The sequence below is a fragment of the Heterodontus francisci genome, chromosome 39 (genome assembly GCF_036365525.1).
Source record: "Heterodontus francisci isolate sHetFra1 chromosome 39, sHetFra1.hap1, whole genome shotgun sequence".
NCBI lineage: Eukaryota > Metazoa > Chordata > Chondrichthyes > Heterodontiformes > Heterodontidae > Heterodontus > Heterodontus francisci.
The window spans coordinates 20584713-20598851 of record NC_090409.1 but is presented as its reverse complement, the minus strand read 5'-3'; the positions used below and the strand labels follow the sequence as shown (position 1 = coordinate 20598851).

The following is a 14139-nucleotide window of genomic DNA, read 5'->3' as shown; positions in this document are numbered from 1 at the left end:
CAGTGAGAGCTACTCCCCTAAACCCAGTCCATAACCCAGTAAGAGCAACTCCCCTAAACCCAGTCCATAACCCAGTGAGAGCGACTCCCCTAAACCCAGTCAATAACCCAGTGAGAGCTACTCCCCTAAACTCACTCCATAACCCAGTGAGAGCGACTCCCCTATACTCACTCCATAACCCAGTGAGAGCTACTCCCCTAAACTCACTCCATAACCCAGTGAGAGCTACTCCCCTAAACCCAGTCCATAACCCAGTGAGAGCTACTCCCGAAACTCACTCCATAACCCAGTGAGAGCGACTCCCCTGAACTCACTCCATAACCCAGTGAGAGTTACTCACCTAAACCCAGTCCACAACCCAGTGGGAGCTACTCCCCTGAACCCACTCCATAACCCATGAGAGCTACTCACCTAAACCCAGTCCATAACCCAGTGAGAGCTACTCCCCTAAACCCACTCCATAACCCAGTGAGAGCTACTCCCCTAAACCCAGTCCATAACCCAGTGGGAGCTGCTCCCCAAACTCACTCCATAACCCAGTGAGAGCTACTCACCGAAACCCACTCCATAACCCAGAGAAAGCTACTCACCTAATCCCAGACCATAACCCAGTGAGAGCTACTCCCCTAAACTCACTCCAGAACCCAGTGAGAGCTACTCACCTAAACCCAGTCCATAACCCAGTGGGAGCTACTCCCCTAAACTCACTCAATAACCCAGTGAGAGCTACTCCCCTAAACCCAGTCCATAACCTAGTGAGAGCCAGTTCCCTAAACTCACTCCATAACCCAGTGAGAGCTACTCCCCTAAACTCACTCCATAATCCAGTGAGAGCTCCTCCCCTAAACTCACTCCATCACCCATTGAGAGCTACTCCTCTAAACGCACTCCAAAACCCAGAGAAAGCTACTCACCTAAACTCACTCCATAACCCAGTGAGAGCTACTCACCTAAACCGAGTCCATAACCCAGTGGGAGCTACTCCCCTAAACTCACTCCATAACCCAGTGAGAGCTGCTCCCCTAAACCCAGTCGATAACCCAGTGAGAGCTACTCCCCTAAACCCACTCCATAACCCAGAGAAAGCTACTCACCTAATCCCAGACCATAACCCAGTGAGAGCTACTCCCCTAAACTCACTCCATAACCCAGTGAGAGTTACTCACCTAAAGACAGTCCATAACCCAGTGGGAGCTACTCCCCTAAACCCACTCAATAACCCAGTGAGAGCTACTCCCCTAAACCCAGTCCATAACCCACTGAGAGCAACTCCCCGAAACTCACTTCATAACCCAGTGATAGCTACTCCCCTAAACGCACTCCATAACCCAGTGAGACCTACTCCCCGAGACTCACTCCACAACCCAGTGAGAGCTACTCCCCGAGACCACTCCATAACCCAGTGAGAGCTACTCACCTAAACCCAGCCCATAACCCAGTGAGAGCTACTCCCCTAAACTCAGTCCATAACCCAGTGAGAGCTACTCCCCTAAACTCACTCCATAACCCATTGAAAGCTACTCCCCAAAACTCACTCCATAACCCAGTGAGAGCTACTCCCCTAAACTCACTCCATAACCCATTGAGAGCTACTCCCCAAAACCCACTGCATAACCCAGTGAGAGCGACTCACCTAAACTCACTCCATAACCCAGTGAGAGCTACTACCCTAAACCCAGCCCATAACCCAGTGAGAGCTACTCCCCTAAACTCACTCCATAATCCAGTGAGAGCTACTCCCCGAAACTCACGCCATAACCCAGTGGGAGCTACTCCCCTAAACTCACTCCATAACCCAGTGAGAGTTACTCACCTAAACCCAGTCCATAACCCAGTGGGAGCTACTGCCCTAAACCCACTCCAAAACCCATGAGATCTACTCACCTAAACCCAGTCCATAACCCAGTGAGAGCTACTCCCCTAAACCCACTCCATAACCCAGTGAGAGCCAGTCCCCTAAACTCACTCCACAACCCAGTGAGAGCTACTCCCCTAAACTCACTCCATAACCCAGTGAGAGCTACTCCCCAAGACTCACTCCATAACCCAGTGAGAGCTACTCCCCTAAACTCACTCCATAACCCAGTGAGAGTTACTCACCTGAACTCACTCCATAACCCAGTGAGAGCTACTCCCCAAGACTCACTCCATAACCCAGTGAGAGCTACTCCCCTAAACTCACTCCATAACCCAGTGAGAGTTACTCACCTGAACTCACTCCATAACCCAGTGAGAGTTACTCCCCTAAACTCACTCCATAACCCAGTGAGAGCTGCTCCCCGAGCCTCACTCCATAACCCAGTGAGAGATACTCCCCTAAACTCACTCCATAACCCAGTGAGAGCTACTACCCGAGACTCACTCCATAACCCAGTGAGACCTACTCCCCGAGACTCACTCCATAACCCAGTGAGAGCTACTCCCCGAGACTCACTCCATAACCCAGTGAGACCGACTCCCCGAGACTCACTCCATAACCCAGTGAGAGCTACTCCCCGAGACCACTCCATAACCCAGTGAGAGCTCCTCCCCTAAACCCACTCCATAACCCATGAGAGCTACTCACCTAAACCCAGTCCATAACCCAGTGAGAGCTACTCCCCTAAACTCACTCCATAACCCAGTGAGAGCTACTCCCCTAAACCCACTCCATAACCCATGAGAGCTACTCCCCTAAACTCACTCCATAACCCAGTGAGAGTTACTCCCCTAAACCCACTCCATAACCCATGAGAGCTACTCACCTAAACTCACTCCATAACCCAGTGAGAGCTACTCCCCGAGACTCACTCCATAACCCAGTGAGAGCTACTCCCCTAAACTCACTCCATGACCCAGTGAGAGCTACTCCCCTAAACTCACTCCATAACCCAGTGAGAGATACTCCCCTAAACTCACTCCATAACCCATTGAGAGCTACTCCCCAAAACCCACTCCATAACCCAGTGAGAGCTACTCCCCGAGACTCACTCCATAACCCAGTGAGAGCTACTCCCCTAAACACAGTCCATAACCCACTGAGAGCAACTCCCCTAAACTCACTTCATAACCCAATGATAGCTACTCCCCTAAACACACTCCATAACCCAGTGAGAGCTACTCCCCTAAACCCAGCCCATAACCCAGTGAGAGCTACTCCCTCGAACCCAGTCCATAACCCAGTGAGAGCGACTCCCCTAAACCCAGTCCATAACCCAGTGAAAGCTACTCCCCTAAACTTACTCCATCACCCAGTGAGAGCTACTCCTCTAAACCCAGTCCATAACCCAGTGAGAGCTACTCCCCTAAACCCAGTCCATAACCCAGTGAAAGCTACTCCCCTAAACCTACTCCATAACCCAGTGGGAGCTACTCCCCTAAACGCACTCCAAAACCCAGTGAGAGCTGCTGCCCTGAACCCAGCCCATAACCCAGTGAGAGCTACTCCCCTAAACACACTCCATAACCCATGAGAGCTACTCCCCTAAACTCACTCCATAACCCAGTGAGAGCTACTCCCCTAAACCCAGCCCATAACCCAGTGAGAGCTACTCCCCAGTGGTCAGATCGGGCGCAGAGAAAATGAAAGGACTGGGGCTGGATCGGGCTCGGGTCGGATGTGGTTCTGTCAGACTCGGGTCAGGTTTCACTTGCAGACCTGAGCAGGCCTTTCGTGGGAGCTACCCCCCTAATCCAAATTCACAACCCAGCAAGAGCTACTGCGTGCAGTTTTGGTTTCCTTATTTAAGGAAGGATGTGAATGTGTTCGAGGCAGTTCAGAGGAGGTTTACTGGATTGATATCTGGAATGAGCAGGTTGTCTTATGAGGAAAGGTTGGACAGACTGGGCTTGTTTTCACTGGAGTTTATTAGAGTGAGGGGAGATTTGATTGAAGTTGTAAAGATCCTGAACGGTCTTGACAAGTTGGATGTGGAGAGGATGTTTCCTCTTGTGGGGGAGTCCCGAACAAGGGGGCATTGTTTTAAAATTTGGGGTTGCCCTTTTCGGACAGAAATGAGGCGAATGTTTTTCTCTCAGAGGGTTATTGGACTTTGGAACTCTCTGCCTCAGAAGGTGGCGGAGGCAGCGTCATTGGATAATTTTAAGGCTGGGGTAAATAGATTCTTGTTAGGCAAGGGAATTGAAGGTTATCAGGGGTAGATGGGAGTGTGGAATTCGAGACACAAACAGATCAGCCATGATCTTATTGAATGTCGGTCAGGCCAGAGGGGCCAAATGGCCTACTGCTGCTCCTAATTCATATTTTCTTATGTTCACATGTACTCCCCTCTTCCCAGTCCATGACCCAGTGAGAGCTACTCCCCTAATACCAGTCCTGGATCCTCTGAGAGCTACTCCGCTGAACCCAGTCGATGACCAAGTGAGAGCTACTCCCCTAATACCAGTCCTAGGACACCCTTCACTTAAAAACCTTGCTCCGAGCAGTCTCAAGACAGCCTCATAGCAGACAGATCTGAGTGTCGGGAAGTCAGCACTGACCCAACAAGCCTATCACAATGACACTGCAGGCAGTGTGCAGTACCGGTCCCACGGAAACACCAATTCCACTGTTCAAGACCTTGAAGGGGTGGAAAAAATCAAAGGGCAGCTTCCATTCAGTGGCCGGCTGGTCTCTGGGTGCCAGTGGGTATTGAGTGGTCTCAATGAAGGTGATGGAGGTTCTCGGCGACAATCTGCCACTTGAACACTGTGGGGAGATGACCACTGATTAACCTCAGATACAGAGTAAAGCTCCCTCTACACTGTCCCCATCAAACACTCCCAGGACAGGTACAATACGGGGTTAGATACAGAGTAAAGCTCCCTCTACACTGTCCCATCAAACACTCCCAGGGCATGTACAATACGGGGTTAGATACAGAGTAAAACTCCCTCTACACTGTCCCCATCAAACACTCCCAGGGCATGTACAATACGGGGTTAGATACAGAGTAAAACTCCCTCTACACTGTCCCCATCAAACACTCCTAGGACAGGTACAATACGGGGTTAGATACAGAGTAAAGCTCCCTCTACACTGTCCCATCAAACACTCCCAGGATTGGTACAGCAAAGGGTTAGATATAAAGTTCCCTCTATACCAGGGTTGTCTAACATGTGGTCCGTGGGCCAGGATCCTTCCCACCAAAGGTTTCCATCTGGCCTGTGGATGTATTTCAGTGAAATTTCCCATTGCCTTCTTCTTTCAGACCAGTTTTTGAAAACATCGGGCTGTCAATTTCACAACCGACAGGTGTCGGGAGCAGGCGGAGAGGTTTCAGAACTTCGGACGGATTCGGGGTTTTCTGGCGGATTCCGACTTTTTTAAAAGGCTGCCGGAGAGAGAGGGTGCAGAGACAGAGGGAGGCAGTGAAAGAGAGGGGCATATAGAGAAAGAGAGGGGAAGAGAGGGGAAGAGAGAGAGAAAGAGGGGGGCAGAGAGAGAAAGAGGGGGGCAGCGAGAGAAAGAGGGGGGCAGCGAGAGAAAGAGGGGGGCAGCGAGAGAAAGAGGGGGGCAGCGAGAGAAAGAGGGGGGCAGCGAGAAAAAGAGGGGGGCAGCGAGAAAAAGAGGGGGGCAGCGAGAAAAAGAGGGGGGCAGCGAGAAAAAGAGGGGGGCAGCGAGAAAAAGAGGGGGGCAGCGAGAAAAAGAGGGGGGCAGCGAGAAAAAGAGGGGGGCAGCGAGAAAAAGAGGGGGGCAGCGAGAAAAAGAGGGGGGCAGCGAGAAAAAGAGGGGGGCAGCGAGAAAAAGAGGGGGGCAGCGAGAAAAAGAGGGGGGCAGCGAGAAAAAGAGGGGGGCAGCGAGAAAAAGAGGGGGGCAGCGAGAAAAAGAGGGGGGCAGCGAGAAAAAGAGGGGGGCAGCGAGAAAAAGAGGGGGGCAGCGAGAAAAAGAGGGGGGCAGCGAGAAAAAGAGGGGGGCAGCGAGAAAAAGAGGGGGGCAGCGAGAAAAAGAGGGGGGCAGCGAGAAAAAGAGGGGGGCAGCGAGAAAAAGAGGGGGCAGAGAGAGAAAGATGGGGCAGAGAGAGAAAGAGGGGGGCAGAGAGAGAAAGAGGGGGGCAGAGAGAGAAAGAGGGGGGCAGAGAGAGAAAGAGGGGGGCAGAGAGAGAAAGAGGGGGGCAGAGAGAGAAAGAGGGGGGCAGAGAGAGAAAGAGGGGGGCAGAGAGAGAAAGAGGGGGGCAGAGAGAGAAAGAGAGGGGCATAGAGAGAAAGAGAGGGGAAGAGAGAGGCATATAGAGAAAGAGAGAAACAGAGAGAAAAAGAGGGGAGCATAGAGAGCGAGGGGGGCAGAGTGAAAAAGAGAGAAAAAGGGGGGGGCAGAGAGAGAAAGAGAAGAGTTCAGAGAGAAAGAGGGGCATAGAGATAGAGAGCAGCAGAGAGAAAAAGAGGGGATGAGAGAGAGAGAGAGAGAGAGAGAGGGAAAGAGAGAGAAAGAGAGGGGCATAGAGAGAAAAATAGGGACATAGAGAGAGAGGGGGACAGTGAGAGAAAGAAGGGGGCAGTGAGAGAAAGAAGGGGGCAGTGAGAGAAAGAAGGGGGCAGTGAGAGAAAGAAGGGGGCAGTGAGAGAAAGAAGGGGGCAGTGAGAGAAAGAAGGGGGCAGTGAGAGAAAGAAGGGGGATGCAGAGAGAGAAAGAGTTGGGCATAGAGACAAAAAGAGGGGCATAGAGAGAGAGGGGGACAAAGAGAAAGAGGGGGACAGTGAGAGAAAGAGGGAGGCAGTGAGAGAAAGAAGGGGGCAGTGAGAGAAAGAGGGGGACAGCGAGAGAGAGAGGGGGACAGCGAGAGAGAGAGGGGGACAGCGAGAGAGAGAGGGGGACAGCGAGAGAGAGAGGGGGACAGCGAGAGAGAGAGGGGGACAGCGAGAGAGAGAGGGGGACAGCGAGAGAGAGAGGGGGACAGCGAGAGAGAGAGGGGGACAGCGAGAGAGAGAGGGGGACAGCGAGAGAGAGAGGGGGACAGCGAGAGAGAGAGGGGGACAGCGAGAGAGAGAGGGGGACAGCGAGAGAGAGAGGGGGACAGCGAGAGAAAGAGGGGGACAGCGAGAGAAAGAGGGGGACAGCGAGAGAAAGAGGGGGACAGCGAGAGAAAGAGGGGGACAGCGAGAGAAAGAGGGGGACAGCGAGAGAAAGAGGGGGACAGCGAGAGAAAGAGGGGGACAGCGAGAGAAAGAGGGGGACAGCGAGAGAAAGAGGGGGACAGCGAGAGAAAGAGGGGGACAGCGAGAGAAAGAGGGGGACAGCGAGAGAAAGAGGGGGACAGCGAGAGAAAGAGGGGGACAGCGAGAGAAAGAGGGGGGACAGCGAGAGAAAGAGGGGGACAGCGAGAGAAAGAGGGGGACAGCGAGAGAAAGAGGGGGACAGCGAGAGAAAGAGGGGGACAGCGAGAGAAAGAGGGGGACAGCGAGAGAAAGAGGGGGACAGCGAGAGAAAGAGGGGGACAGCGAGAGAAAGAGGGGGACAGCGAGAGAAAGAGGGGGACAGCGAGAGAAAGAGGGGGACAGCGAGAGAAAGAGGGGGACAGCGAGAGAAAGAGGGGGACAGCGAGAGAAAGAGGGGGACAGCGAGGGGTGGGGGGTCAGAGAGAGGAAGTGGGAGACAGAGAGAGGAAGTGGGGGACAGAGAGTGAAAGAGGGGGGCAGAGAGAGAAAGAGGGGGACAGAGAAAGAAAAAGGGGGACACAGAAAGAAAAAGGGGGACAGAGAGAGAAAGAGGGAGACAGAGAGAAAAAGAGGGGGACAGAGAGAGAGAAAGAGAGGGGGGAACAGAGAGAGAGAGGGGGACAGAGAAAGAAAGAGGGGGACAGATAGAGAGAGGGGGATGGAGAGAGGAAGAGGGGGACAGAGAGAGGGGGGACAGAGAGAGAGAGGTGGGACAGCGAGAGGAAGAGGGGGGCAGAGAGAGAGAAAGAGAGAGGAAGAGGGGGGGAAGAGAAAGAGAGGGGGGACAGAGAGTGAAAGAGGGGACAGAGAGAGAAAGAGGGGGACAGAGAGAGAACGTGGGTGACAGAGAGAGAACATGGGGGACAGAGAGAGAGAAAGAGAGAGAGGGGGCAGCAGAGAGAGAGAAAGAGAGGGGGGGAACAGAGAGAGAGAGGGGGGACAGTGAGAGAACGTTGGGGACAAAGAGAGAAAGAAGGTGACAGAGAGAGAGGGGGACAGAGAGAAAGAGGGGGACAGAGAGAAAGAGGGGACAGTGAGAGAAAGAGGGGACAGTGAGAGAAAGAGGGGGGGCAGTGAGAGAAAGAGGGGGCAGTGAGAGAAAGAGGGGGCAGTGAGAGAAAGAAGGGGCAGTGAGAGAAAGAGAGGGGAGGGAGAGAGAGAGGGGGACAGCGAGAGAAAGAGGGGGACAGCGAGAGAAAGAGGGGGACAGCGAGAGAAAGAGGGGGACAGCGAGAGAAAGAGGGGGACAGCGAGAGAAAGAGGGGGACAGCGAGAGAAAGAGGGGGACAGCGAGAGAAAGAGGGGGACAGCGAGAGAAAGAGGGGGACAGCGAGGGGTGGGGGGACAGAGAGAGGAAGTGGGTGACAGAGAGAGGAAGTGGGGGACAGAGAGTGAAAGAGGGGGGCAGAGAGAGAAAGAGGGGAACAGAGAGAGAAAGAGGGGAACAGAGAGAGAAAGAGGGGGACAGAGAGAGAAAGAGGGGGACAGAGAGAGAAAGAGGGGGACAGAGAGAGAAAGAGGGGGACAGAGAGAGAAAGAGGGGAACAGAGAGAGAACGAGGGGACAGAGAGAGAAAGAGGGGGACAGAGAGAGAAAGAGGGGGACAGAGAGAGAAAGAGGGGGACAGGGAGAGAAAGAGGGGGACAGGGAGAGAAAGAGGGGACAGAGAGAGAACGAGGGGACAGAGAGAGAAAGAGGGGGACAGAGAGAGAAAGAGGGGGACAGAGAGAGAAAGAGGGGGACAGAGAGAGAAAGAGGGGGACAGAAAGAGAAAGGCAGATAGAGAGAGAGGGGGATGGAGAGAGGAAGAGGGGGACAGAGAGAGGGGGGACAGAGACAGAAAGAGAGAGGAAGAGGGGGGGAAGACAAAGAGAGGGAGGACACAGAGTGAAAGAGGGGACAGAGAGAGAAAGAGGGCAACAGAGAGAGAACGTGGGGGACAGAGAGAGAAAGAGGGTGACAGAGAGAGAACGTGGGGGACAGGGAGATAACGTGGGGGACAGGGAGATAATGTGGGGGACAGGGAGAGAAAGAGGGGGACAGGGAGAGAAAGAGGGGGACAGAGAAAGACGGGGGCAGAGAGAGGAAGAGGGGGGCAGAGAGAGAAAGAAGGGGGCAGAGAGAGAAAGAGGAGGGCAGGGAGAGAAAGAGGAGGGCAGGGAGAGAAAGAGGGGGACAGGGAGAGAAAGAGGGGGACAGGGAGAGAAAGAGGGGGACAGGGAGATAACGTGGGGGACAGGGAGAGAAAGAGGGGGACAGGGAGAGAAAGAGGGGGACAGAGAAAGACGGGGGCAGAGAGAGGAAGAGGGGGGCAGAGAGAGAAAGAGGGGGGCAGAGAGAGAAAGAGGAGGGCAGGGAGAGAAAGAGGGGGACAGGGAGAGAAAGAGGGGGACAGGGAGAGAAAGAGGGGGACAGGGAGAGAAGGTGGGGGACAGGGAGAGAAGGTGGGGGACAGGGAGAGAAGGTGGGGGACAGGGAGAGAAGGTGGGGGACAGGGAGAGAAGGTGGGGGGCAGAGAGAGAAGGTGGGGGGCAGAGAGAGAAGGTGGGGGGCAGAGAGAGAAGGTGGGGGGCAGAGAGAGAAGGTGGGGGGCAGAGAGAGAAGGTGGGGGGCAGAGAGAGAAGGTGGGGGGCAGAGAGAGAAGGTGGGGGACAGAGAGAGAAAGAGGGGGGCAGAGAGAGAAAGAGGAGGGCAGGGAGAGAAAGAGGGGGACAGGGAGAGAAAGAGGGGGACAGGGAGAGAAAGAGGGGGACAGGGAGATAACGTGGGGGACAGGGAGAGAAAGAGGGGGACAGGGAGAGAAAGAGGGGGACAGAGAAAGACGGGGGCAGAGAGAGGAAGAGGGGGGCAGAGAGAGAAAGAGGGGGGCAGGGAGAGAAAGAGGAGGGCAGGGAGAGAAAGAGGGGGACAGGGAGAGAAAGAGGGGGATAGGGAGAGAAAGAGGGGGACAGGGAGAGAAAGAGGGGGACAGGGAGAGAAAGAGGGGGACAGGGAGAGAAGGTGGGGGACAGGGAGAGAAGGTGGGGGACAGGGAGAGAAGGTGGGGGACAGGGAGAGAAGGTGGGGGACAGGGAGAGAAGGTGGGGGACAGGGAGAGAAGGTGGGGGACAGGGAGAGAAGGTGGGGGACAGGGAGAGAAGGTGGGGGACAGAGAGAGAAGGTGGGGGGCAGAGAGAGAAGGTGGGGGGCAGAGAGAGAAGGTGGGGGGCAGAGAGAGAAGGTGGGGGGCAGAGAGAGAAGGTGGGGGGCAGAGAGAGAAGGTGGGGGGCAGAGAGAGAAAGTGGGGGGCAGAGAGAGAAGGTGGCGGGCAGAGAGAGAAGGTGGGGGGCAGAGAGAGAAGGTGGGGGGCAGAGAGAGAAGGTGGGGGGCAGAGAGAGAAGGTGGGGGACAGAGAGAGAAGGTGGGGGACAGAGAGAGAAGGTGGGGGGCAGAGAGAGAAGGTGGGGGGCAGAGAGAGAAGGTGGGGGGCAGAGAGAGAAGGTGGGGGGCAGAGAGAGAAGGTGGGGGGCAGAGAGAGAAGGTGGGGGGCAGAGAGAGAAGGTGGGGGGCAGAGAGAGAAGGTGGGGGGCAGAGAGAGAAGGTGGGGGGCAGAGAGAGAAGGTGGGGGGCAGAGAGAGAAGGTGGGGGGCAGAGAGAGAAGGTGGGGGGCAGAGAGAGAAGGTGGGGGGCAGAGAGAGAAGGTGGGGGGCAGAGAGAGAACGTGGGGGGCAGAGAGAGAACGTGGGGGGCAGAGAGAGAACGTGGGGGGCAGAGAGAGAACGTGGGGGGCAGAGAGAGAACGTGGGGTGCAGAGAGAGAACGTGGGGTGCAGAGAGAGAAAGAGAGGGGCAGAGGGAGGAAGAGAGGGGCAGAGGGAGGAAGAGAGGGGCAGAGGGAGGAAGAGAGGGGCAGAGGGAGAAAGAGAGGGGCAGAGAGAGGAAGAGGGGCAGAGAGAGGAAGAGGGGGGCAGAGAGAGAAAGAGGGGGGCAGAGAGAGAAAGAGGGGGGCAGATAGAGGAAGAGGGGGGCAGAGAGAGGAAGTGGGGGGCTGAGAGAGGAAGAGGGGGGCAGAGAGAGGAAGAGGTGGGCAGAGAGAGAAAGAGGAGGGCAGAGAGAGAAAGAGGAGGGCAGAGAGAGAAAGAGGAGGGCAGAGAGAGAAAGAGGGGAACAGAGAGAGAACGAGGGGACAGAGAGAGAAAGAGGGGGACAGAGAGAGAAAGGCAGATAGAGAGAGAGGGGGATGGAGAGAGGAAGAGGGGGACAGAGAGAGGGGGGACAGAGAGAGAAAGAGAGAGGAAGAGGGGGGGAAGACAAAGAGAGGGGGGACAGAGAGTGAAAGAGGGGACAGAGAGAGAAAGAGGGCAACAGAGAGAGAACGTGGGGGACACAGAGAGAGAACGTGGGGGACAGGGAGATAACGTGGGGGACAGGGAGAGAAAGAGGGGGACAGGGAGAGAAAGAGGGGGACAGAGAAAGAGGGGGACAGAGAGAGAACGTGGGGGACACAGAGAGAGAAAGAGGGTGACAGAGAGAGAAAGAGGGTGACAGAGAGAGAACGTGGGGGACAGGGAGATAACGTGGGGGACAGGGAGAGAAAGAGGGGGACAGGGAGAGAAAGAGGGGGACAGAGAAAGAGGGGGACAGAGAGAGAAAGACGGGGGCAGAGAGAGAAAGAGGGGGACAGTGAGAGAAAGAGGGGGACAGAGAGAGAAAGAGGAGGGCAGGGAGAGAAAGAGGGGGACAGGGAGAGAAAGAGGGGGACAGGGAGAGAAAGAGGGGGACAGGGAGAGAAAGAGGGGGACAGGGAGAGAAAGAGGGGGACAGGGAGAGAAAGAGGGGGACAGGGAGAGAAAGAGGGGGACAGGGAGAGAACGTGGGGGGCAGAGAGAGAACGTGGGGGGCAGAGAGAGAACGTGGGGGGCAGAGAGAGAACGTGGGGGGCAGAGAGAGAACGTGGGGGGCAGAGAGAGAACGTGGGGGGCAGAGAGAGAACGTGGGGGGCAGAGAGAGAACGTGGGGGGCAGAGAGAGAACGTGGGGGGCAGAGAGAGAACGTGGGGGGCAGAGAGAGAACGTGGGGGGCAGAGAGAGAACGTGGGGGGCAGAGAGAGAACGTGGGGGGCAGAGAGAGAACGTGGGGGGCAGAGAGAGAACGTGGGGGGCAGAGAGAGAACGTGGGGGGCAGAGAGAGAACGTGGGGGGCAGAGAGAGAACGTGGGGGGCAGAGAGAGAACGTGGGGGGCAGAGAGAGAACGTGGGGGGCAGAGAGAGAACGTGGGGGGCAGAGAGAGAACGTGGGGGGCAGAGAGAGAACGTGGGGGGCAGAGAGAGAACGTGGGGGGCAGAGAGAGAACGTGGGGGGCAGAGAGAGAACGTGGGGGGCAGAGAGAGAACGTGGGGGGCAGAGAGAGAACGTGGGGGGCAGAGAGAGAACGTGGGGGGCAGAGAGAGAACGTGGGGGGCAGAGAGAGAACGTGGGGGGCAGAGAGAGAACGTGGGGGGCAGAGAGAGAACGTGGGGGGCAGAGAGAGAACGTGGGGGGCAGAGAGAGAAAGAGGGGGGCAGAGAGAGAAAGAGGGGGGCAGAGAGAGAAAGAGGGGGGCAGAGAGAGAAAGAGGGGGGCAGAGAGAGAAAGAGGGGGGCAGAGAGAGAAAGAGGGGGGCAGAGAGAGAAAGAGGGGGGCAGAGAGAGATAGAGGAGGGCAGAGAGAGATAGAGGGGGGCAGAGAGAGAAAGAGGGGGGCAGAGAGAGAAAGAGGGGGGCAGAGAGAGAAAGAGGGGGCAGAGAGAGAAAGAGCGGGGCAGAGAGAGAAAGAGGGGGGCAGAGAGAGAAAGAGGAGGGCAGAGAGAGAAAGAGGAGGGCAGAGAGAGAAAGAGGAGGGCAGAGAGAGAGAAAGAGGGGGGCAGAGAGAGAGAAAGAGGAGGGCAGAGAGAGAAAGAGGAGGGCAGAGAGAGAAAGAGGAGGGCAGAGAGAGAGAAAGAGGGGGGCAGAGAGATAGAAAGAGGGGGGCAGAGAGAGAGAAAGAGGAGGGCAGAGAGAGAAAGAGGAGGGCAGAGAGAGAGAAAGAGGGGGGCAGAGAGAGAGAAAGAGGGGGGCAGAGAGAGAGAAAGAGGGGGGCAGAGAGAGAGAAAGAGGGGCATAGAGAGAAAGAGAGGGGGACAGAGAGAGAAAGAGGGGGGCAGAGAGAGGAAGAGGGGGGCAGAGAGAGAAAGAGGAGGGCAGAGAGAGAAAGAGGTGGGCAGAGACAGAAAGAGGAGGGCAGAGACAGAAAGAGGAGGGCAGAGACAGAAAGAGGAGGGCAGAGAGAGAAAGAGGAGGGCAGAGAGAGAAAGAGGAGGGCAGAGAGAGAAAGAGGAGCGCAGAGAGAGAAAGAGGAGCGCAGAGAGAGAAAGAGGAGCGCTGAGAGAGAAAGAGGAGCGCTGAGAGAGAAAGAGGAGGGCAGAGAGAGAAAGAGGAGGGCAGAGAGAGAAAGAGGAGGGCAGAGAGAGAAAGAGGAGGGCAGAGAGAGAGAAAGAGGGGGGCAGAGAGAGAGAAAGAGGAGGGCAGAGAGAGAAAGAGGAGGGCAGAGAGAGAAAGAGGAGGGCAGAGAGAGAAAGAGGAGGGCAGAGAGAGAGAAAGAGGGGGGCAGAGAGAGAGAAAGAGGGGGGCAGAGAGAGAGAAAGAGGAGGGCAGAGAGAGAAAGAGGAGGGCAGAGAGAGAGAAAGAGGGGGGCAGAGAGAGAGAAAGAGGGGGGCAGAGAGAGAGAAAGAGGGGGGCAGAGAGAGAAAAAGGAGGGCAGAGAGAGAGAAAGAGGGGCATAGAGAGAAAGAGAGGGGGACAGAGAGAGAAAGAGGGGGGACAGAGAGAGAAAGAGGGGGGACAGAGAGAGAAAGAGGGGGGACAGAGAGAGAAAGAGGGGGGACAGAGAGAGAAAGAGGGGGGACAGAGAGAGAAAGAGGGGGGACAGAGAGAGAACGAGGGGGGACAGAGAGAGAAAGAAGGTGACAGAGAAAGAGGGGGACAGTGAGAGAAAGAGGGAGGCAGTGAGA

The 14139-nt window shown here is 55.9% G+C and overlaps 1 protein-coding gene across 1 annotated transcript in view; it reads right to left on the bottom strand.

Annotated features, from left to right (window-relative positions):
• Positions 1 to 2678: 2678 nt before the first annotated feature.
• The window catches only part of LOC137352699 (tectonic-3-like), a 252268-nt gene continuing 240807 nt past the window's right edge, over positions 2679 to 14139 (bottom strand). The window contains exon 15 of the mRNA XM_068018427.1: positions 2679 to 4687. Within this exon, the coding sequence (XP_067874528.1) occupies positions 4469 to 4687 (219 nt within the window). The 3' untranslated portion in view covers positions 2679 to 4468. The remainder of the gene's footprint in view (positions 4688 to 14139) is intronic.